Source organism: Fukomys damarensis, unplaced genomic scaffold, assembly GCF_012274545.1.
Source record: "Fukomys damarensis isolate Sample0158 unplaced genomic scaffold, DMR_v1.0_HiC HiC_scaffold_39, whole genome shotgun sequence".
Taxonomy (NCBI): Eukaryota; Metazoa; Chordata; class Mammalia; order Rodentia; family Bathyergidae; genus Fukomys; species Fukomys damarensis.
The window spans coordinates 20,474,050-20,499,559 of NW_022900951.1; the positions used below are offsets into that span (position 1 = coordinate 20,474,050).

Genomic DNA, 25,510 nt, shown 5'->3' on the forward strand with positions numbered 1-25,510 from the left:
GAGAGAGAGAGAGAAAGAGAGAGAGAGAGTCAAGCAGGACACAGTGGCACCCAGTGGCTGAAGTGAGAGCATCTTTGATCCCAGGAGTTTGAGACCAGCCTGAGCAATATTTTGTGTGTGACTCTGTGTGTGCGTGTGCGTGTGTGTGTGTGTGTGAGAGAGAGAGAGACAGACAGAGACAGAGACAGAGATTACTGACTTCAGTGGTATCTCAGATCCTCAGATTCCTTCTTTCAGGAATAAGAACTAAGAGATGGAGACAGAGTAGATCAAGAACTGAGTTAAAGGCAGAGCATTAGAGTAAACAGAGCCTCTTGAAGCTGCCCTGGTTCCTGTCTTTGCTGAGGCCTACTTCTCTGCTGTCTGTGGGGTGTATGGGACAGTCCTTTGCATCACCCCCATCACCAAATCCCCCAGCTGAAAGAGCTACTTTTGTTAATGCTATTTCTTGTAATCATGTATTCCGTGCCAGAGACAGATGAACACACACCTCCACTAAGAGATGAGAGGAGTATGAGAAATGAAGCCAAGAGCTTGAAAGGCCACTTAGAAACTATTTGCACTTTCTTCCTGAGAGGGTCTAGGAACAATATTCTTCCCCAAAGGCCAGCTCACTGTGAACTCCCCTCCTCAAACATCCTATTGTTCTAGATATACCACACTTCTAGTTCTTTCATATACAGTTCTTATAATGTTGGGTTGTGTCCTGGTGTGTTTCCTAGCTGCTCAGAAGGATATTCTCCAGCAGTGGTTCTTGCTAGGAGAGATTTTTTTCCCCTATCAGGAGGGTTATTGTGCAATGTCTGGACGCACTTTTGATTGCCACGTGGGGGATGCTACTGGCATCTGGTAAGTAGAATTCAGAGATGCTGCCAAACATCTTACAATGCTTAGGATTGAGACTTAGGTCAAGGAATTATACAGTTCAAAATGTCAATAAGATAGGGTTGAGAAACCCTGTTTCTGGGCAAATATGGATTTTTTTTTTGTTTGTTCATTTTTTCGAGACAGGGTCTTGCTCTATAGTTCAGTATGGCCTTAAACCTACTATGTAGCTCAGGTTGCCCTTGAATTTGTGGTGATACTCCTATCTGAGCCTCCTGAGTGCTGGAATTACAGACATGTGCCACCGTCCCCAGCTAAAGTTGGATCTTTGAGATAAAACAATTTAAAATGGTCACAGAATCTGAGTAGACATTTCTCCAAAGAAGATATCTAAATGGGCAATAAGCACATGAAAAGTGTTCGTTATTAGCCATTAGAGAAATACAAATCAAAACCACAATGCGATACCACTTCATACCCACTGGGATGCTCAAAGTTGTAATTTTTTAAAACCTGGAAAATAACAAATATTGGCGAGGATATGAAGAAACTCATACATTGCTGGTAGAAATATAAAACAACACAACCTCTTTGGAAAACAGGCCCTTCTCAGAAAGTTAAAAATAGAGTTATTATTTGGCCTAAAAATTCCATTCCTAGGTATATTCTAAGAGCATTGAAGACTTATGTCTATTAAAAAACTTGTATGTGAAATTTATGGTAACATTATTTGCAATAACAAAAAAGTAGAAACAACTCACATGTCCCTATTGATGAAGGGAAAAGCAAGTTGTGATACATTCATACAATCGAATATTATTCTGCCATAAAAAGGAATGAAGTACTGATACGTGTTACAGCATGGCTGAATCTTGGAAACATATACTAAGTAAGAGAAGTCACACAAAAGAGTACATATCATATGCTCCCACTGTAGGAAATTGTACCAAACCAGGTCATTTTACCTACCATGAGGTATGCCCATCATTGAAATGATGACTTTTGCAAAAGAGAAAGTTTATTCACAAGGTGTCAAATGTGAGAAGATGGGAGACCCAAGTCTCAAACCTGCCTCCCTGAGGATAGGAATTGGGATATTTTTGGACTGAGACATAGGCAAAATTGAATGGAGGTTAACTAAGAGCAGAAAAAGTGGGTTAAGTCTAGAAAGTTTAATTTGTAAGATTTCCCCTCAATTTCTAGACATCCAGAATAGGCAAATCCATATAACAGAAAGGAGATTAGTGGCTAACCCAGTGTTGGGAGCATGGGAGGAGAGACTGCTAAGGTGTACAGGGTAGACCTGAGGCGTGAAAACAAACACAAAAGATTTCCTCCTGCCTGGTTGCCTTTATTTTATTTTATGGTACTGGGGATCTAACTCAGGACCTTGTGCTTGCAAGGCAGGCGGCAGCACCACTGAGCTAAATCCCCAGCCCTGCCTAGTTGCCTTTAAATGAGTATTTTGTGTCCAAAGAAGAACGGTAGTGATCCCTTTAACCTACCTCCAAGTTAACTAACCTGCAGAATTAACCATTTCCTTTAAGAGTCTTAGGGACCTTCTGAATTCTTCCAGCTAGTGGGTAAGTTACTCTAGAGAATTGCTGGATACTTTTGCTCCCACTATTTGAGTTGTATATTTTCCAAGAGTTAAATGCCTTTTCCCCAAATTTGTTCCTGCCGCTTGTTCTTGTCGTGATTGTAATTGTGTAGTTTAATCGAATATTATGTAAAATGATAAAATGATGCAAAAGGAGTTGTTTTTAACAAGCCAAGTTGTTTTGGAAAGACAAGATAAGGTGATGTGACTTTTATAGCTATGTGAATCAATTACTTGTTGAGGACAAGATGACTATAAAAGCTAGGGGATAAAAATCACAAAAAAATCTTGGATTTTGTTCTCAGTGTTTTGACAGTGTATTAAGTTTTTTATCAAATTAGAATAAAGTTAACACAAACAATAGTCAATGTGCATGTGACTGCAGAATGAAAAATGACAATAATCACAATGGCCCAATTAAAAGATTGGCAAATTAATAATATAATTTATATCTAAATGAGACATTTAAGGTATTCAATTACGATTTTTAAATGAGTCTCCATTATAACCATTTTATTTTTCAATGAACAGAACTACTAGGTTCCATTGTATAGCATTGTAGAGGAAGAATTCTCCTATACTTCCTGGTGCTTATAACTCTCTCCTACCTTGTAGAATGGAGACTATTTTACAAAACTTTTATTCATTCTCCATTTTCTAAATCTTCAATTGTTTTGTAATATTTAAGTAAGTCCTTCAATTACTATCCTATAGAAAGGTGTAGCAGCCACATGAGACTAATTTATGAGACAGTTATAAGTACAAGTCTTGTCCATCTCTCTTGGAGAATGATCCAGCTCTGGCCCCTCTGGGAAAGCTGAGGAAGAGTTTTAAAAGGGTGACCTGCCACTTGTGGCATCTCTGAGCCAGTCCTACATGGTCTGTCAGTCAAATAGCAACCCTAGGAGTCTGAGAGGGTTGTAGGGGAAGAGCTCCTAAACAGTGACTACAACATCTTTGTTACTGGTGTTCATGGTAGGGGCAGTCAAGGTAGTCTGGAGTCAAGTTAAAGTTGGTTCATCTAACACTGAATCACGCCTCCGAGGCTGGATTGAAAGCCATTCATTGTCCTGGATGATCTGGAGATGACTCTGGATAGACAAACTTTTCTTGGGCAAGAAAGATACAGAATACACAATAACTTAAATTCCTTTTACTCATTCAACAAATAGTAAGCACCATCAGGAGCCATGCATACAAGGTGTAATGTAAATGTTTAAAATTTTTAAAATTTATTACAATAAAAGAAACATGGCCATCAGTCCCCCTCAAAATATTCTCCCTCACTTCAAACATACTTATCCCACCATTCTTGGCACTTTCTGTAGCAGTTCAGGAAGTCCTCTTTCATGAGTGTCTTTATGAGGTATGGTCAAAAACATGGTAAAAGATACTTCTGTGTGGCATCCGATGGAAAGGCAGGCTCGTAAAAACATTACCATGTGTCTGTGTCCATGAATTTTCCCCAAAATCAAAATGACCATGAAAAGTAAATGCTTTAAATCAATTCAGGACATTGAGGCAGATACGACATATAACTAAAGACATGAAAAAGAACTTCCCGAAAGTGGCAAGGATGATGGGATGAGTGTGTCTGAAGTATGGCAATGCATCTTTCGCTGCAATACATTTTTATTTTTATTTATTTATTTTGGTTTTTGAGACAGGGTCTCACTATGTAGTTGAGACTGACCTGGAAGTCACTGTGTAGCCCAGGCTGGTCTCGAACTCACAGCGATCCTCCTGCCTGTAATACATTTTTAAAATGTAAGTATTCACTGTATTTCCAATCATGCCTCCTACAAGATGAATGAGATCATTCCACTCTTAAGAATGTATAGATCAAGAATATATATGTACAGCAAACTTTCAAAGATTGATTTTGAGGACTGGAGATATAGCTTAGTGGTAAATCACATGCTTAATAGGTGTGAAGCCTTGGCTTTAACCCCAATGCCAAAACAAAACAAAAAAGATTAGTTTATTTCTTGGTAAATACCAAAGGTACGATTACAATTTCTAACATTGTTCATCTTTATTTTCATAAGAAATTATTGTTTAGGGCCGGGGATTTAGCTCAGCGGTTTGGTGGCCTGCCTTGCAAGCGCAAAGACCCGAGTTCAATCCCCGGTACCAAAAAAAAAAAAAAAGAAATTATTGTTTAAATTCCTCCATGCTTTTATCTATGACCTAAATCAATGTAACCAAGGGGGAAAAATTTGAAACAGATAATCTCTTTGTTTTGGGTCATAATTTCCACTTTTAAAAATTCCTTACGTCCTCTGTGTGTGTGTGTGTGTGTGTGTGTGTGTGTGTCAGAGAGAAAGTGAGAGAATGAAATTTATTGTTTATGAAAGGACAAAGAATTTTTAAATGTTCTGATACCTAGGACAGGATGGAAATTAAAAAGTGTATTTTCCCACTTTGAAGCCTCATTGTGAGAATTTGGCAAAATTAATTTTATGCCAGTGCCACCATTTTCTTTACCCAACAATATTTGAAAGCTGATTCCATGTTCTTGGGAATAAAGGGCCAAAATGAGAGAAACCAGCAAAATTTCTTTTGACTCCATAACTCCCAGCAGTGGGAAAGCAGGGAAGTGCACGGCTTCACCTCAGCCAAAGCGAGCCTCCCACTCCTTAGCCTTTTGCATGCTAATTAGGCTATGTCCTGGAGCCTTGAGGAGTTAGGGAACGTGGGGTTGCTAGAGTTTTTCTTAGAGCACCGCAGTGGTTGGAAACCTACAGTGCGTAGGGACATTAGTGTATTGCAGCAAGCCAGATTCCGCATCAGCTTTTGCTTTCCTGTCAATATTCAGAGGGAAATGTATCAGCTTTGCAGCCTGTGGCAGTGATTATACATCTGCTAATTGAGTTAAGAGGACATGTGGCCCTTGGATCAGCCTACCACACAGTTTCCAAAGGACCCAAAGACTATGCTGAGTTAGCTGAAGGCCGTGCAAATACAAGCCTATTTGTACAATATTAGAGTTCACCTGCAGGAATTAGAGATGAGAAGAAAGAAAGTCTAATTGATGTTTTGGAACAAAAAGTAAAATGTAGATGTCTACTCTTTTTTAGGTGGTTCTAAAAATGCTCAGTTATCTAATCTCCATATAGCTGGAGGATTTTAAATTGATGAATCCTTTCCAAATAAACACTAAATATTAATGCACGTTTACATAGTTTCTATTAATTTTTCTTTCTTTGCTTATGGCCTGTGAGCAAGAAATTTTCCTTGAGAAGGACAAGGAAGCAACAAATCATGATCTTTGAAATTTATTGCTAAATTAAGGAATTGGGTTTTATTTTTGCTAGAAGGGCATTAATGGTTGGCACTACAGGTCTTAGCAAGCTGTAAGAAATCACCTCAGCAAAGGACTTAGAAATATGAATGTTCATCTGCAGCTATAGCTCAGCGCTAGAGTGCTTGGCTAGCATGTGTGAGGTCCTGCCTGGGTCTGATGCCCAGTATTGGCGGGGTGAGCAAGTGCCATTCTTCTTCATAAACAACTTGCAATTCTCTCTTCTATTCTATTTATTACATAGAATCAGGAGAGCACTAGCAGACGTGCTCAATATAATATTTTAGGACTGCCGGACTTACTAATGACTGCAGCTTTGGAAAGGCAGCATGTTTGTTACCCTACTCTCCCTTTCAAAGGCGTTGGAAGATTTCATTTCCAAATCCACAAACCAAATCAACCTTTTCCTTCCAGCCAAACTGAATACCCAGAAGTCATCTCTTTCTCACAAACAGGAAGCACTATCTCACCCTGAAGACTTGGCAGCAAAGACTGGTAAACCAGGAAGAAATAAAGCAGGAGACAGTTTTCCATTCGACCCATGTATTCTCTCCAGAAAATCAGAGTCTTCTTCAGTGACTGATATCTTGAAATGACCGTCTCCACCAATCAATCAACACACATTTATCCAACCTCTGCTTTGTACCAGGCTCTATGCTGGGTCCAGGGAATCATGCAGAATCAGATGTAGTGGAAGAAGCTCACCATGGAACCAGCTCTTTGGCTACTCAAAGTTTTATTGGGAAAAAAGTATTTTCAAACTGCCAGTTTACTGTATGATCCAAAGGAAGAGGAGAAAACGAACCAGTAGTATAAAAATGATTTTGCATAGAATTTAGAAATAGCAAAAGGGTTACTAGAAATAACTAGGCTCAATACATTATTTTCTACAAGAGCACCTCATGGGATCCCTGTTTTAATGAATAAATAAAAATGATGTGTAATTATCATATCAATTGCTTGCATCTAAGTGAGTGTTTCTGGAGTTATTTGATGGTGCTTAAAAATCTCTGGTCTCTGAAGTGCATTTAACAGTCTCCTTGACTCTTATCTATGTTATTAATTTGCAGATCATAGTTAACTTGGTACTATGCAAATGAGATTCCAAATGAATGAGATTTTAATGTAAAAATTAAATCCATATTACTTGTAAAGAATTACAATATATTTCAAGGACATGTGTCAACATATCTAAAAGAGACATTATGGTTTAAAGCAATATTATTTAATAGAACTTTTGTGATTATGAAATACTCCATAGTCTCACTGTCCCAAATAAAGTAGTCACTAGCCACAGGTAGCTGCCGAACACATGAAATGTGGTTAGTGTGACTGAGGAATTAAATTTTAAATTGTATTATATTTAAGTTTAAATAGACATATTTAGTGTTATTAATTTTTAGTGCTATTATTTGATCACATAGGGTGTTTTTTGTTTGTCTGTTTGTTTGATTGATTTTTGCGATACTGGGATTGAACCCAGAGCCTTTGCACTGAGCTTCATCCCAGCCCTTATTTTATTTATTTATTTTTAAACTTTGAGACAGGGTCTCACTAAGTTGCCCAGGCTGGGTTCAAACTTGGAATCCCCCTACCTCAGCCTCCCAGGGTGCTGGGATTTCTCAGCATACACCACCATGCCAAACTTCATAGTGTAGGTTTAAAGAAAAAATGAAATTGGGTTCTAGGAACCTAAATTCCAGCTCTGCTATTACTACTTTGGACAATTTACCTAAATTCTGGGAACCCCAATTTTCTCACTTGAAAATGAAAATATAAATAATATACCCCATGAGATTTGGGGGTAAGTGGAGCTAGGGTAATTAATACTTGGGCATTCTCCTATTTTCAAGTATATGCCAACCGAAGAGAAAAATTAAATATGTAAAATATAACCAACCCCAATTTAAAAGGAATTTCCATTCTCAGATATCTCTAAAATGTTATTAAATTCATTACGATCAGCTTTCAGATACAATATTTAATTATACTTGTAATTATTGGCTGATAAGCATCACCGTTGGCAATGCCCTAAAAGGTCATATGTCAGCTTAGGATATTAATGTATGGTTCACAAAAAGACTGGCAGTCATAAAATTAAATTTATGGAGTTGAGGTAGCCTTGTGAAAAAATTACTGTACATTGAGGTCTAAAAATTGTGATTAAAATGGTAATGCAATCACTTTATTATTGTTACAATTAATAATGTAACTCATTTTAATTGCCCAAGGAATTTAAATAAACCCATTCCACTTAACTGAGAGGAACTGAGGCACAAATTAGCAAAACATTTGAGTGGTTAGGAACTTAAGCCCTTTTGGTGAGCATAATCACATAACATAAGGCATAGAATGTACTAGTACAGGCCCTGCTACCTAGTAGGGACTAAAAATGCCAGCCATTATTATGAGGATAAGTGATACTATTGGATGACAGTGAACTTGGAGGCCTTTGTCTGTTTTACAATTCACAAAAGATATGGGGGTATGGAGTGATATTTGCACATATTTATTTCTGTATGACTTAAACCTGGAAAGATCATCACAGCTTTCCATATCTGCACCAGTCAAGAACTGAATTTAGTTGTTTGGATACCATTTCAAATTTATTTTTGGAATGAGAAATTAAAGCCTCCCATAATTCTAATTAGGGGCAAAACTCGTGAGCCTTCAATATACGAAATTCTCCATTTGAGATAATGCAGAGGTAACCAGGAAAAGGACCAATTGAGGGAAATGACCTATATATATCTCATGTAGATTAAGTGACCACTGGATGTGGACTCAGGCTACTTTTGGGAGCAGTAGGTGCTTAAGCCAGCCACTCCACACATGCGGAGATCATGGATGAGGGCTAAGACAGGAAGAGCAGGACTAGAGAGTGTCCGAGGCCTGAGAAACCCATTTCTAGTTAGGGAAGTGAAAGTTGTTGTTTCACTGTTAAGCAGAGAAATCACATCATTGCTGGGAAAGCTGCCTCTGGATCTCTTCTTCACATCATCTGGAGTCTTTCTTAACACTTCGTCCCACTGCCTAAACTTTCTCCATCTAGAACTCATTTTGTTTAGCATGGCTTCCCCTCAAACACACATTCCTCTGAGTGCCACATAAAATGATCTAATTTATCCAACAGTTGTGTAGCATGGAATTCAAAAGTGGATGTTATAATCAGGATTCTGTGACACTTCTCATTTTATAGGATAATGAACATCTTGGTAAAAGATTTCACCAATGCCCTCATTTTCCTATGATATCAGTTTTTGCCTTGAACCACTTACATTTCCTCATATTGATTTGACTCCCCCCCCCACACCGTACTGGGGATTGAACTCGGGTCCTTGTGCTTGGGAGGCAGGCGGTGGCACCACTGAGCTAAATCCCTGGCCCCTTGACTTTGCTTTTTATTGCTGTTGTTTGGTATTGGCTACTGAACTCATATATGCTAAACACATGCTCTACTGCTGAGCTACACCCCCAGCCCGTGACTTTTTCTTTTTTCTTTTTTTAAATGTGAATTTACTCTTGCTGATTAACTGTTCAGGGAGTTTATATATTCTATTAGGGGATCAAAGTAATCTTAGCCCTTTTTTTTTTTTTTTTTTGGTACTGGGGATCGAACTCGGGTCCTTGGGCTTGCGAGTCAGGCTCTGGAACTACTGAGCTAAATCCCCAGCCCTTAATCTTAGCACATTTTGTTTTTCTTTTTTATTGCCTTAAGATGAAGAGGATAATATTTCCACTTTCACACTCACAGATACATAGGACTTTACTTTTTGAACCAACTTTGATACTCGAAAAGGCAAAAAATCAATGAGGAAGGATGTATATTACCTTGTGCCAGAATTTGGGAGTGCAATTGTCCCTGGGGTCTTCTTCCATGGTGCATTCCTGATGACCCACCATGTCTGCTCCTGACCTTCTTTTCCTCTGCTCTAGGATCCTCTTCCTTTTTAAATTCTTTTAAAAGTCACAAAATTAAATGTTTGCTGCTCTGGTATTACCAGGGGCACTTAACTAAAGGTCAAGCCAGCACTCTATGCCCAGCACTTAAAGGTAAGCTGGGAGAAACTAGGAGTGTCCAGTTATTGAATAAGCAGAAATTCAAGTTGCTCAGTGCTCTTGCTTTATTTATCACAAGGCTTCTCCTGTTCCCTCTGGGCTGTTGTTCACTAACAGTTGCTGTGCTCCCAACTAGCACTATGGTGGCCTGTTGTGTGGGCACAGGCAAATTGTGGTGAAAGCTGCAGTTTTGAAAAAGGCCATTGTTTAATCTACCCTGTCCCTCACTAGAGCTATGGCAACAAATTCCGTTGGTGAATTAACTGTGTCATTGTGTGCTGGCTCAATTGATTATGCTTCTGGAATGACAAACATTCTCTGTCTCTTTTTTCCCAAGACAAAAAGTAGTCAAAACCTTGAAGTGTTAATACACAACTCAGCACTTTATTTAAATAAGAAAATAAAGACAGAGAAAATAAATCACTCAAATATACTTTAATTGATTCTAATAAGCATTTTATCCCTTTTATTCTAAGCTATTCTAAGCACCACTGATAATAAATTTCTGCATTTTAACAATGTGACATCTTCATAATTTGTACTAAGGTAATATCCCCTCAGATAATTATGTGTGAAAAGAACTCTTTAAATATGCATGTGCTCAGGCCTTTCTAAGAAAAAGATTTTTTAAAAATGTAACTGCACCAAAAAAAGAGTAACTACACCAAAATGCTGTGGGAATTTTGATTGCTGTTACTTTAGTTCAGCATGAAGACAGATAGCTGCCCACCTAAATTTACCTTAGCCATGTAAATATTTCCTCAGTTCCATCCCACCAGAAAAACCCTTAGTGGCTTCCTCCTATATCCTAATCTCCAGGACTGTAAAATGTGCTCTCATTGGTTGAAGGGTATTCTTTGGTTTTCCTGTCCATCCATTCATCTGGCATCTCCCTAGTGCAGGTGCCGCGGAGCCAGTTGCTAGAGGAGGCCTGTCAATGCATTTGCCGTGAGTTTCCTAGTGTGGTGGCGTGTAGTGTACCAATTTGGTAGACTGCAGTCATATTTTGCAGCATCTCTTTCCCATAATGTTTTGTGTTAGAGTTGGCCAAAAGAGGACTTTACACAAGATCTGGAGGGAGAGAATGAAGCAGGCATCATTACTTCCTGAAAACTGTTGGAATAAGGTGATGTGATAAACGGAGGTGGAGATGTTGGGGCCCAGATTCCCCTCCCTCTTTCACTCAGTGTCCAGTTCTTCTTTCCAGCTGCTGAACCTCTTGACCAACAGCAGTCCCAGGCCCATCCTAGACACTTGGCTGCAGGCCCTGAGAGGTCAGAGTAGCTCCTCATAGATCTCCCCACTGGCTTCCTATTCCACTTGGGCAGATTGATGTGCTTTCTGGACTACTGGTGGATGGCTTCTCCCTTCTTCCAATTACCTCCTGGGCCTCTACTCCCTACCCCTCTCCCAATGGCTCAAGGATTAATTCTTATGATAAATCCCTTCCTCCACAGCTCATAGCACATTTCTGACTGAATTTGGACTGATGTGCTTATTTTTCCAAATAATACAAGGATTGTTTGGAGAGAATTCCCACAGGAGGAGGGTAGTTTAGAGGGCAAGAAACAGAAAACTTCATGAAACTTGAGTCTAAAATCATCTAAGGAGTCCAAGGAAATATTTGTATGGGATTTCTCCTCAAAGTTCCCTATAGCTCTCACCCCCTTTTCAGATTCAAGCCAATATTCTTCCTTCTTCCCTCCTGTGCCTTCTCATCCTGTTCTTAACCCTACAAATCATCCCCTGAAAGAAGGTGGGATTGGCCCCCAGAGGTCCACACTTCAGGATAGGTTCTAGGTAGTGAGCTAAAAATGGAGGGGGAAATAGCCCAACATGGTGATGCTCACCAGTAATGTCACTACTCTTGGAGGCTGAGGCAGGAGGACTGTATGTTCAAGTCCAGTCTGGGCAACTTAGCAAGATCCTGTCACAAATGAAAATAACACAAAAAACCTCCAAGTCTTAAGCACACGATTTCTTCCAGAATGATTCACTGGATTCATTGAAATAATACCCCAACTCTGTGCAGCACATATAAATCAACTGGAAAAGTTTCTCTGAAACTAATTGAAGCCTGCTTTGGCTGTCAGGAAGAACCATTCACTTCTAGGTAGTCCCTCAGCATCTGTATAGGATTAATTTCAGGACCTCCCTCAAATACCAAAATCCACAACTGGCCCAAGTCCCTTATGTAAAATGGTATAGTATTTGCACATAGCCTATATGCATCCTCCTACTTAATCATGTCTAGATGAATTTTAATGCCTAACACAATGTAGTTGCTGTGTCAGTAGTTGTTATACTGCATTGTTTAGGGAATGATGACAAGAAAAAAGTGTGTACATATTCAGTACAGGTGCAACCATTGTAGGCCTAGCCACATTTTCCCTCCATGGCTGGTTGAATCCCCAGATGCAGAACCAGTAGCTATAGAGCACTAATGGTTTGCTCTTCTCAGTAATGGAAATATCACTCGTGTCATTGAGGCCCAAAGGTTCAAAAGAGAGGCCTGCTTTGAAATCGCCTCTTGTCATCTCTTATCACAGTAGTGCATTTGATTATATTTCCAACTCTTGTCTTTATATCCAAAAGAATCACTGCCAATCTATTCACTGTGCTAATTTCTGTTTAGAGTGGATGATTATTTCTCATAAACATGAGAAAGGTGAGAGATAGGTTTTGATTATTATGACTATAAAGCAAATAGTACAGAGCAGGGCTCCCAATAAAAGTACACACTATTTTTACCATAGAACTAGCTGGGTCAGTAAATTAAGCAATTTACACTTGAATTAGTGAAAGTGTCTATTATCTGAATAGTTACTGGTGGCCTTCTGGGGTCTTCTCTATTTTTGAGTGTCTTGCGAATTAAAATGGTCTCGGGGATTCATATTAAAGATTCCTCATGGGATGCTAGGCATTGGTGATGCACACCTGTAATCCCAGGGCTCTAGGCGACTGAAGCAGGAAGATTGCAGGTCTGAGTCCAGCATGGATAACTCAATGACTTAGCAAGACCCTGTCTCAAAATAAAAATAAATAAATAAGTACTTCCCAAAGGGCTGAAAGCCAGGTGTGGTGGCTCATACCTGTAGTCCCAGCACCTGGGAAGCTGAGGCATGAGGATCACCAAGAGTTCAAGTCGGGGCTACATAGTGAGTTCAAGGGGAGCCTGAAGTACGTAGCCAGACTGTCTCAAAACAAAACAAGAAGCTGGAGATGTAGTTTAGTGCTAGGGCCCTGGGTTCAATCCCCAGTACCACACACACACACACACACACACACACACACTCATTCACACACCCCAGTGGTCCCTCACAAAGGGTGTGAGACCTCTGAGAGTTGTCCCAGAAGTAGCAACTAATTGCCAGGTGCACAGACTAGTTGGGAACAGATGGGCAACAGATGTCAACTACCCTATATGCACACTGTGTGACTTAGAAAATTTCCCTGCTCTGGTCCGAATAGTCCCGTGTGGTGAATCTCATGTATTCTCCCAGTCTGCAGCGAGCCTTTGCAGCCCCTGGCCCTCAGAAGTAAGGCAATTGTTGGGGACGAAATTGTGAGTCCTCATCAAGGCAGATACACACCTGAATTCAAAGGATAAGTATCCTTTCTCAGGCCAGGGAATATTCAATGCCAGAAGGGATGATGAACTAGGTCTCACCCCAGAGTTTACAACCACTCTCTTTTTTTTTTTTTCACTAATTTCCCAGTAGCATGTTGTTTGCCTTCCCAGTTCCTTACTAGTAGGCAAGGGGTTTCCTAAATCATGGCCATGAGCACCACATTGGAGGAACTTGTGTTGGCTCTTGTCCTGTGAGGAGTCCATGGGGCCAAGGGAACAGGGTGGATGTCTGGAGATCCCAGCCCTCTTCTAGAACATTCGAGTTCTCTGGCATTCTGAGTTTTACTTCCAGGCCCTACTTGGCCTCTTCCCCAAGGCCATCCTACCCAGGGTAAGCTCACTGTAGTAGTTACACATCCCCTGCCACAAAACCTGGATATCTGGGTTGGCTTCACCCGGTGGTGTGGGACAGAGAAAGGATTCTGACTCCCTTTTCCCTATCTTTCCAGCAAGGCACTCCAAGCCACATGGCTTCTTAGGTCATTTATAAGGTTTATTTGCTGAGTTATAAAGACAGAATATATATCCAGGGTAAGCTCACTGTAGTAGTTACACATCCCCTGCCACAAAACCTGGATATCTGGGTTGGCTTCACCCGGTGGTGTGGGACAGAGAAAGGATTCTGACTCCCTTTTCCCTATCTTTCCAGCAAGGCACTCCAAGCCACATGGCTTCTTAGGTCATTTATAAGGTTTATTTGCTGAGTTATAAAGACAGAATATATATATAACTGAATATAGGAACAATATGATTTTCTGGATTCTGGACTGAAGTAAAATAATTTCCTCCATCCATAGCATAGTTCTTAGTACATAGAAGTTGCTTTAAAATGATAATTAATCAGAGTGTAGTGGTACACATGTGTAATCCCAGCTGCTTCGGAGGCTGAGGCCAGAGGATCAAGGTTGGAGGCCATCCCAGGCAACTCAGTAAGACACTTTCTCAAAATAAAGCATAAAAATGGCCAGAAAGGTAGGCTCAATGTTAAGGCTCTGGTTTCAATCCCCAGTACCACACATACACAAAAAATTATTAAATGAATAAATGAGACTATAAAACATTCTGTAACTGCTTCTCATCATTTGCTGTGCGTTTGCTGGTTAATTGGGCTGTACAAACTCTTTGAGTGATGACTTTACCTCAGGCTGCTTTGGGGATCTTAGTCCCAAGTAAAGGCAGGAAACAGATGAGGAGACAACCTCCTTGGTCCTACCTTTTTGCTTTTCCTGATCTCCTAGAATTAGCTATCAAGAGTTGTGAAAGATTAGACTAGAATCATAGTTCATTATATGATGTTGAAGTATATCCAAGTTCAAGAGTAGAACATAAATATATTTGTATATTATTAGTATATAAATATACTACTATTTCCATTGGGTTTATTAAGCATTTATGTTGTGCCAAGCCTGAATTTGGGTGAAAAATGAAAACCATTATGACAGTACCAGATTTCATGGGATTATAAAGCAATATACGACTTCTATTAAACTAAATATTTCCCTGAATTAAATAATCAGTTTTACCATCCCAATATGTTACTGTCAGTTTCCCTTTACCCTGTTTTGTTTTGCTTCATAATACCCATCACCAAGGGATATGTTATATTTATTAGCTTATTGTCTCTCTTTCCCAGCAGAATACATGGGCCTAGACAAGTGGCTGGCATTTATTAAGGGGTCAATAAACATTTCGTTAATGAGAATAATTTGGTGTTGAAATCACACTCTTTTTATTTGATGTAGCTTTGAGTGGATAGAATAGTGAAGAAAAAAATGAAACAGAAAAATGAATCTGATTGGCAGTTTTAGCTTCCTTGAAAGAACTGGAGGCAGATAATGCTGAGGATTGAGTTAGAATCTGGAAAACTACTGGTGCATATCAAAGAAAATGTTATTCATTGAGAAACTGCCAAGAACAAGGACCTTTTGGAATTTATTAGCTTTCCTTTTAGGCACACAGTAGTTTTACTTGTAATACCTTTGTGAAATAGCACAGCTAGAAGCAAATATATGTCTTTCAAGTTTGTTGATCCATTAGTCGGTTAATAAAACTTCTCTAAGCCATTAGAATGATAAGCCAAGTAATTCAGAAATCATTTCCTTTCTCCCATCTTGTAACAATTATTGTAATGGATCACTGGAGTATTGCAGATAATTTTTTCACTAACAGAAAAACTGTCTACTTAGTGTGGAACTAATTTGAGAAAAACTCAACATGATATTTTTTGTAATTGCCTCTATAGCTTCCTCATGGTTTTTTGCTGTTTTCCAGAACCTTTGTACGATGCAAGATTTCTGTGCTTGATTTAAGAAGCTGGTTCATTGTATCTCTCCCCTTTCCTTCCCTCTCCTCCATTCTCTCACTTACCAAGGCAAAAAAATCTTTACCTTCAAGTGGGAACCCTAAAGAGTTATTTTGTGGGAAGGGCTATGGGCTAAAGGATTTCTAAGAACTTCTCCTCCTCCAAATGTTCCTGACTGTGGACAATGCAACTGCATCAGTTTATGATTATAACCAGAACACACTCAGACTTGCTGTGCCATCTTTGAGGAATAGACCCTCAAAGGCCCTAAATCTGCTGGTGATTTTATCTCCGACTTCTCAGCCTTCACAACTTTAAGGAATATATTTTTATTGTTTATTAATTATTGAGTCTAAGGCAAACGGACTGAGACATCCCCCAAATTAATCTATGGACTCAGTGTAATCTTGGTCAAGGTTCCTACAGACATTTTTATAGAAATTGACTTATTCCAAATATTTTATGAAAATGAAAAACCTAGATCATCCAAAATGAATTTGAAAAGAAGAATGGTGTTGGAGAACACTGTTGGACTGATTTTAAGACTTATGCATAATGACAGTGTGATATTAGTATAGATATATAAATAAACGAAACAAAGCAGAAAATCAGAAATAGAACTATGTGTATGCAGCAGATTTATTTTCAATGAAAGTGTCAAAATAATTTCAAAGTTTAAAAACTTGCTTTTTGAAAGGATAGTGCCATTCATAGCACCATCATTCAGAATAATTAAGGGCTGGAAGTAACCCAAGTGTCCATTGATAGGTGAATGTATGAACAAAATGTGGTTCATACAATGGAATACATACAATGAGATACCATTCAATCTTAGAAAGAAAAGGAGACTGGCACATGCTGCAACATGGATGAGCCTTGCGAGTCACAAAAAGATAAATACTGCATGATCTTATTTATAAGAGGTACCCAGACTGGTCAAATTTACAGGCAGAAAGTAGGATGGTGATTGCCAAAGGGTAGGGAAAGGGGGAATGAGGAATTATGGTTTAATAAGCATAGAGTTTCTGCTTTGTAAAATGGAAAGAGCTCTGGAGATTGGTTACATAATAATGTGAATATACTGCACTTAATGCGATTGAAATGTACACTTAATACTGGCTATGATGATAAATCTTTTCTATGTGTATTTTACCACAATTAAAAATAACAAAATGTCAGAACAATCTATAAGCAAAAAATCAACCTCAATTCTTATTTCACATTATATACAAAAATTAACTTGAAATGCATCATAAAACTAAATGTAAATCTAAATGCAAAAGCCATGAAACTTCTGGAATAAAATGTAGGAGACAATCTTTGTGACCCTGGGTTACACATTTCTTAGAGAGGAGACTAAAAGCATGCACCATGAGGTGGGTGGGGATAAATTGAGTAACAACAAAAATAAAAACTTTTGCTCTTCAAAGGCACAGTTCAGAAAATAAAAAGGTAAGCTAGGTGTGCAGTGCACATCTGTAATCCCAGCATTCCGAGAGGCTGAGATACAAGGATCTTAATTTGGAGCCCAGCCTGGGCAATTTAGTGACTTAGCAAGACCTTGTCTCAAAATAAAAAATAAAACACGAGCCAGGTGTATGGCTCAGTGTGAAGGCCCTGGGTTCCATCCCAAGTAACACACACAAAAATGATAACAAAGGCAAAAAAAAAAAAAAAAAAAAAGTTAACAAGCGACAAGAGCCGAAGAAAATTGGAAACACTGAAGTCAGGGAAAGAAATGGGGGATAATATCAAAAGGTAACATAAATGTAATTGGAGTATCAGAGCAGAAGAAAGAGAAAACTAGGATGGAGAAATACTTGAAATAACAATGGTCAAGAACTTTCCAAATAATACATCATTAATATGATAGACACAAAGCCACAGATCCAGAAAGCTTGGAGAACAACAAGCAGGATAAATACAAAACCTGAAAAAAAAGGTACGCAGGAGGGCCAGGATGTAGCTCAGGAGCACAGTGCCTGCCTGGCAAGCGGAGGTCATAAGTTTGATCCCCAGTGTTAAACAAAACAAAACAAAATCGAAAACCAGGAATATCATATTCCAACTGCAAAATATCAAAGCAAAGTGACTTTTTTTTTACATACTGGGGGTTAAACCCAGAGCCTCACAGTGCTAGGCAAGCACTGTAGCACTGAGCTACATTCCCAGCCCTTTTAATTTGATTTTGAGACAAGGTCTTGCTTCATTGCCCAGGCTGGCCTTGAACTTGAGATCTTCCTGCTTTAGCCTCCGGAGTAGTTGGGATTACAGGTATGTGCCACTGTTCCTATTACAAGATTCTTTTTACTTGCTTAAATTAAGATCAACAAGAGAATTGGAGATCTTAAAGTACTTCTGGCAGTGATCAGAAATGTTCCCAACTTTAATCTGATTTTGATGATGTAGAAAACTCAGAGAACAACAACAAAAATAGTTTGTAAATGGACTTTTGTTTTCATTCTCATTCTCATGGATATGCATTAGTTCTGTTTTATGTTTTTAAAGCTTGGTTGTTTATAATTTGTGATTTTGATTTTTATAACCTTTAGTGGGATTTTGAAATATTGATACCACAAAAATGTTGCATCAAGTACTAAAGTTTTCCATTATTTCTAATTCTGTCCATCTAATATCCAGACTGAGAACTTTAGTGATTGCTACGTTTTTTCAGTGTTTTAGATAATTACCATTTTGAGTGATTAGTCTCCCTTAGGAAATTAAATGTTGTTTACAATGCATTCATTTTTTAAAATTTTAATCTGCTGGTTTGAAACAACTTGCCCTTACATTCAAGGTCTTAAAAAATTAAAGCTGCTGAAGCACCAAAAATGAGGAGGAATGAAGACAAAACTGGGGACAATTCATCACCAGTTGATTTTCCCTGCAGGAAACATTAAAAAAAAAAGTTCTTCATGTGGAATGTAATTGGGATCTACATAAAGCAATGCACATTGGAGAAGAAATAAATGAAGATAACATAAAATCTTCTACTGTTGTTATTCTTGGTTGATTTGAAAGATAAAGTGAAATAGTAACAATTTGTTGGTTGATTATAGCAATTGAATAAGTGAAATGGATGATAATATGACAAGGGAAGGGAGGGAGGAAGAAATTGAGATACTCAGTTAACTGTTATTTGGAAGTGGACTTAGCTTGTTTTTAACTGTGTATTTGAAACACTAGGGCAAAGTACTAGAAAGTTTAAAATATATGTAAACAATATGCCAAGAGAGGAGATAAATGGAACCATATGAACTGTTCCATTAAAGCAGAAAAGCAGAAAACGGGGCGGGGAAACCACATGTAGTGAAAAGGTAATACTTAACAAATGGCAAAAAATACATGAGAAGATGGTCAATACCATTAGTCATCAGGAAGAGCAAGTTAAAACTCACAATGCAATGCTAATATACATGCACTAGGATGAAAATTCAGATAAGAACTGATGCTACTGCTGAGAATGCAGCACAACTGGATCTTTCTTACATTGCTGGTGCAGATGTGAAGTGGCTCAGACACCTTGAAAAAGTTCAGCAGTTTATTTTAGAGTTGAACATGGTACGATTCAGCAGTTCTTCTCTTGTGTTTACCCAAGAGAAATGAAAAAAGTCCAAATGAGACTCGGATACAGAATTATAGAAATGGAAGAGAGGTTTGTAGCTGTCAGTGGCTAGGGATGGGGTGAGGAGAAACGGAAGCAGTTATGTCTGTTTAAAGATAACACGAGAGTCCTCAGTGATAAAAATGTCCTATGTCTTGGCCAAATAAATATCAATATCCTTGCTGTGATACAGTACTATAGTCTTGCAAGATGTTACCGTTAGAAGATACTGGGTAGAGTATCCACATATTTGTCACCATGTATTGATTGAGTGAATATTTATGTACTGGGAAAAGGGTACCTGGGATCTTTCTATATCATTTCTTTCTTTTTTTATTATTTATTGGTACTTTTTAGGTATACAGTACAGTTACATTCATCATTGGGATCTTGTATTTTACATGATGTATCCTGGTTCTTTGTTTTTTTCCCATACCCCTGCCCTCCTTTCACTCCCTCCACCCTTCCCTATTTACAAAGACTTTGTTTCCGTTTTTTGCTTTTCTCGTATTTTTTCCTTTTCCTTCTTTCGTTTTCCCTACCCTTCCCACTTTCCCTACTCCTTTAGCCATTTCTTCCTATTTCACATTATCAATTATACAATTTGAACTTTATTTACACTTTTAGTTTTTCACACCAGAGATACTATTCAGTATTTACACATGTGTGTCTTATTTATTTCACTTAGGAGTATATCCTCAATGTGCATCCATTTAGCTATAAATGTCTCTAGTTTCTCCTTCTTTATGGCTGAGTAGCATTCCATTTTATAGAAAAACCACATCTTCTTTATCCAGTCTCCAGATGATGGGCAATTGGGCTGTTTCCAAGTTTTTTTCTATATCATTTCTTACAACTGCTTATGAATCTACAAGGAGCTCAAGAAAAGAAATTTCGTTTAAAATTTATTTACTATTTTGGAACTGGGGATCAAAATCATGACCTTGAGTTTGTAAGGCAGGCGGCCTAAATCCCTGGCTAGTTTAAAAAATCTAAAAAATTAAAATAAAAAAATTTAGTTAAAGAATGTAAGGTGGCCTATAATATAAAAAGTACAAGTTAATATTGACAGGATTGTTTAGGAACATGTCCATTATATCAAAGAAGCATAAATATAACAGTAAGTTACCATGTCACACCCCCACTTTTAACACCTTTTGTTTCCCGGATGATCGTTTAAAGCAGAAATTTATAAAACAAACCCCTTTTTACATTTATTAATTTTATCTCACCTTTTCCTATATATTTTCATTAGCGCACCTTAATTTTATAAATTACTGAGTTTCCTTGTACGGTTTTCATACATGCATCACCCCTCTTTACATCTCTGTCCTCCCTCTCCCTGATTCCCTTCCTCTTGTCTAATAGTTTCCCTTCTACTTTCACGTCAGCATTTTTTAAAACAAACTACTGACTGTGCAAGTTTGTCTCATTGGTGGAAATTATTCAATAAGTAGTTAAGAACTAAGGGAAATAAAATAATTTGTCTTTACTGTTGAAGGAATGAGGATAACATGATGAAGTTAAAAGTGACTACATGATCTAAAAATACTTTTCCATTTCCTAAACCCAAACCACAGAGATGGTGTCAGGCTGTGATTTCTGTTGGTGACAGACGGTTAATAACAAAGGTGGAATCTTTTGTATTATTTCTAATAAAACTAGTGCTGACCTTGCAAACAATCTTTTGGGTAACGCAGATGGCATTCAATTCACAAGAAGCCACAATGCTAACTGCTATAAGATACAGGTGGGAGGTGAACCCTACTTCCTTATGAAAGAGGCATGTCCAGGCACGTGAGTAGGTAATGTTTGATTGAATATTTCTGTCCAGGCGAGTCATGCCACTGAAGGTTTAGCAATGCCTCATCTAGAGCATGTGTTCTCAACTTTGGCTGTGTTTTATAGAACACTGACCATATGTAAAGTGTGAAATTTTCATGCTGCCATTCTCTGCTAAAATTAACAATCAACCAATCACATGATCAACATTCTAACTCATATTTTCAATTTCACTCCAATGACTTTAATACTTCCCAGATGACTTCTAGTTTTCCATTCATAAGTGTTAGTTTTTGCTGCTCATTTGGAAAGTTCTGAAGCATTAGTACAGCTATTTGTCTTTGGCAGTAGGTATGATTCACAATAACATCACATGTGTATGCTGTGAGCCAAGGCTGTTATCACAAAGGATTTGCCCATTGATCAATAATTCATGTTGAAATTGAGGACATACTCTTAAGTGAAATAAATAGGACATACAAGTGTAAATACCAAATAGTTTCTCTGGCATGATAAACTAAAAGTGTAAATAAGGATCAAAATGTATAATTGATATTGTGTAATAGGAAGAAAAGGTCTAAAGGTGTAGGGGAAGTGGGCAGGGTGGGGGAAAGGTGAGAAGGGAAAAGAAAAAATAATAGAAAAGGAAAAAAATGGAAACAGAGTCTTTGTAAATAGAGAAGGGTGGAGGGGGTGAATGGAGGCCAGGGGAATGGGGAAAAATAAGAATCAAGACCTGTCATGTAAAGGTACAAGATCCCAATGATGAATGTAACTGTGTTGTATACCTAAAATATACCAATAAAATATTTTAAAAAATAATAATTCATGTAGAATCACTTGAGGGGACAGATCTAACATTGTTTTCTAGGAAAGCAGGATCAAGCGCATTATACACTAATGGTTTTGAGGAAGGACTACAGATGTATTGGTCTGAGTGGCTAAAATTAGGTCCATAAAAAAGGGGTACTCAAAGATGGTTAATTTTCACTCTAAGTACTTAATTTAATTAGTGCTCTTTGGTTAAGATATACAGTGTACGCAGACCTCTGCTTTTATTGTATGTTAATTGTTTTTGAGACAGGGTCTCACTATGTATGTAGTTCAGACTGACCTTGAACTCACTATATAACTCAGGATGGCCTCAAACTCACAGTAATCCTCCCGCCTCAGTCTCCTAAGTACTGGGATTACAGATGTGTACCAGCATGTCCGGCTATTGTTAATTAATTAATTTTTATGATCACTCTAAGAAAATAAATTTTCTGTCTAGAAGTCACTAGGACTATGGCAGTTAGGATTTAAATCAGTAAAGGATATAGCCTCTAAACTCACTGTTTTATATTCTAGTCTTCATTCAAGATTAAGCCTCACAGGGTATAATGTGTGGCAATATATCTACATGAATAGCACACATTGAAATTGCTATGGTTTTTCTGGAATCAAATAATAGCTGAGTCATTATTAACAGATTTGAAAAAGGAATGGTTATAAAGTAGAATATTAATGGGTGATTGTAGTGTGTCTCCCCCTCCTCTCAATTTAATAAATCTAGAAAACCATATTTTCAAAAAGATTATTGTCTGACAGGGATGAATGAATAAAAATGTTGAATTTGGTCAGGGATTTAGTTCAGTGGTTCCGCCACCTGCCTTGTAAGCACAAGGTCCCGAGTTCGATCCCCAGTACCAAAAAATAAAAATTAAAAAAATTTTTAAAATGTTGAATTTACTTTTTAATGCCATGAGAGACAAGTCAGAGATGTATTTACATAGGTCAAGCTTTATGGGGAGGTCCTCTAGTTAGAGGGGGTACATCTGTGGGATTGTCCCTTGGGAGTGCCAAGCGCTAGCTTATTTGAGGGAAGGCTTCTCAGGTCATCCCTTCTCAGTCTTTGAAGCCCAGGGTTTTGTAGTCAGTATTATACATGTTGACTAGATTCCCTTAGGACAACCAGAGATGGTCTCTTGGGACAGTCCTACTTTCTTTAAACTCCTAAAAAACATGCTTTAACTAGAATAAGCACCTACTAATTTGTTGTGGAGACTATCATTTTCTGAATGCTGGAATGCTTTCATCTTCAACCTAGCATTCTTCTGTCCTGAAGTATCTGAAGATCTAACCAGGGGACTTCTGAGTATGGAATGAGACTAAAGCAAATAAATAGAATGGTGTGTCAGCCAGGGATACTAGTTGCAAGCAACAGAAACCGATTTCTGATTTAAGAGAAAGGAAAGGAGGGAGAAGGGAGAGGAAGGAGAAGAGGAAGAGGAGAGGGAGAAGGAGGAGAGGGAGGAGGAGGAGGAAGAAAAGAAGTTTGTGAGAGAATATCAGGAATCTGAGGGAGTCAGGAGAACCAGGCACAAAGGGAGATGCTAAGTCAAAATCACTGATGAAATCATATCTTGTAAAGGGTGTCCTGGCCATTCCCACCATTGCAAGTGGCCTGGACACTGGGCTTTGCAGTGACTGAAGACAATGCTGCCCAGAAGGAAGTGGGCTAGATCACCATCTGCTGTTTACTTGATTAAGTTTCAATAAATAAGGTAAATAAAGTAAAATAAGTATAAGTCACAGAATTAGGTCTGGTTAAATGTAAGAGACACTCACAGTGTCTTTTAATATGCCTGATGTTTTCTTCTCTCTCATGTATTAGTCTGAAGGTAGGTAGTTAAGGGATATTATGGAGGCCGAATGGACACTAAGAAGCTACATTCTTGCTCTGTTCTGGTTTGCTGGTAATCTCTCTCCTCCCCCAAAGGAAAAGAAAGCTCTGATTTGTATCAACTGCCAATTCTCATATTATAACTGCTACAAGTACAGCTGATTTCAATTTACTGACAGTTTAACCCAGATGACAAAGCTCCTGAATAGTTAACAATCAGTTTCACCTGTTGGTATCGGGGGTCAAACTCGGGACCTTGCGCTTGCGAGGCAGGTGGTACAATCACTGAGCTAAAGATTTTCGGATTACTTATGCTGAAGTTAAACTGATGTTGCATTTAGTTTAGTCAGTGTCATTTGTTTGGGTGGATTGAAGGGACTTTCACATCATGTAAGTTGTTGATAGACCTCCTGCTTTAGGAGTAGCTTCCAGGAATATTCCTATCTCATATGATGCTTTACCTGGCGTTATTACCTGAGAGTGCAGGACCAGAAGTCATATCGTGATATGAAAGTATTCTACAAGCAAAGGCCCCCAAACTATGTCTGTAGTTGTCTTACTATGTTCATGCTGCTATAACAAAGTACCATACATTGTTACAGTAGCTAGCAAAGAACACAAATTTATTTTTTACAGTTCTGGAGGCTGGGAACTACAAGACTAGCTGCCAGCAGATTCAGAGTCTGGTGAGGGCCTGCTTTCTGGTTCATAGAGGGCATTTTCTTGAGGTGTCTTCATGTGGTAGAAATAGCAAGGTAGCTCTCTGGAAACTCTTTCATAAGGACACGAATCTTATTCATAAACCCCTCCCACTCAACCTAATCACCTTCCATAGGTTCCACCTCCTAACACCATCCTACAGGTGATTAGGTTTCAGCATATGAATTTTGGGAGGACAAACTTTCAGGCCATAGCAATAATGAAAAAGAAATAAGATTTGAAACACTTAGTTTTAAGCTTCCATGAAAAAAATAAGAGGTGAAATTGGTATGGGAAAGAATTGGTTCTTACTGATGCCTAGCCAAAATGGTTCCCTCTTGTTAGGAATAAACTTAATAATAAAACTATAAAACTTCTAACAATTTTAAAGGGAAATGACATAAATCTGTACTAGTACTTTAAACAGTGTGTCAAAGTGTGAATTACTATGTGTTATGTATCACAATATATCAATCATATTCTAACATCATATTAAATGAATTATAAAGCGAAAGAATTTCCAAGCAATCAGAAATGTTACATCTAATTGTAAAAAGACAAAATAAGGTGCATATATCACATGCAGTGTATAAGAATCTAATGCCCTGCCAGGGATTTAGCTCAGTGGTTCTGCTGCCCGCCTCAAAAGCACGAGGTCCTGAGTTTGAACCCTGGTACCCCCCCAAAAAAGAATCTAATGCCCTTTTTGCCTTTCATAACATAAATATTTTGGTGGAGCCCAGGCAAGATACATTGTAGGGCGTTTTGCACTTTGAATAGGTCTGTAGGTCATGTGTACTTTGAACACATCTGATTGTTTCTTTATGGTTAGATTCAGGTTAGACATTTTTGCAACCACATAGACAATGTTGTTTCTTTTTCAAGTGTATATATCAGGAGACATAACAGGTCAGATTGCTGCATATTGGAGATGCTACTTATTATTTGGTTAAGGTAGTGCATATATCTTTAAGTAGTGATATATATATACACACACACACATATATATGTGTGTATATATATGTATGTATATATATAT

The 25,510-nt window shown here is 38.2% G+C and overlaps 1 protein-coding gene across 1 annotated transcript in view; it reads right to left on the reverse strand.

The window, feature by feature from the left end:
* Pcyt1b (phosphate cytidylyltransferase 1, choline, beta) overlaps positions 1 to 9,848 on the reverse strand; it is a 103,234-nt gene extending 93,386 nt beyond the window's left edge. Inside the window, exon 1 of the mRNA XM_010607159.3 lies at positions 9,561 to 9,848. Within this exon, the coding sequence (XP_010605461.1) occupies positions 9,561 to 9,632 (72 nt within the window). The 5' untranslated portion in view covers positions 9,633 to 9,848. The remainder of the gene's footprint in view (positions 1 to 9,560) is intronic.
* Positions 9,849 to 25,510: the final 15,662 nt, after the last annotated feature.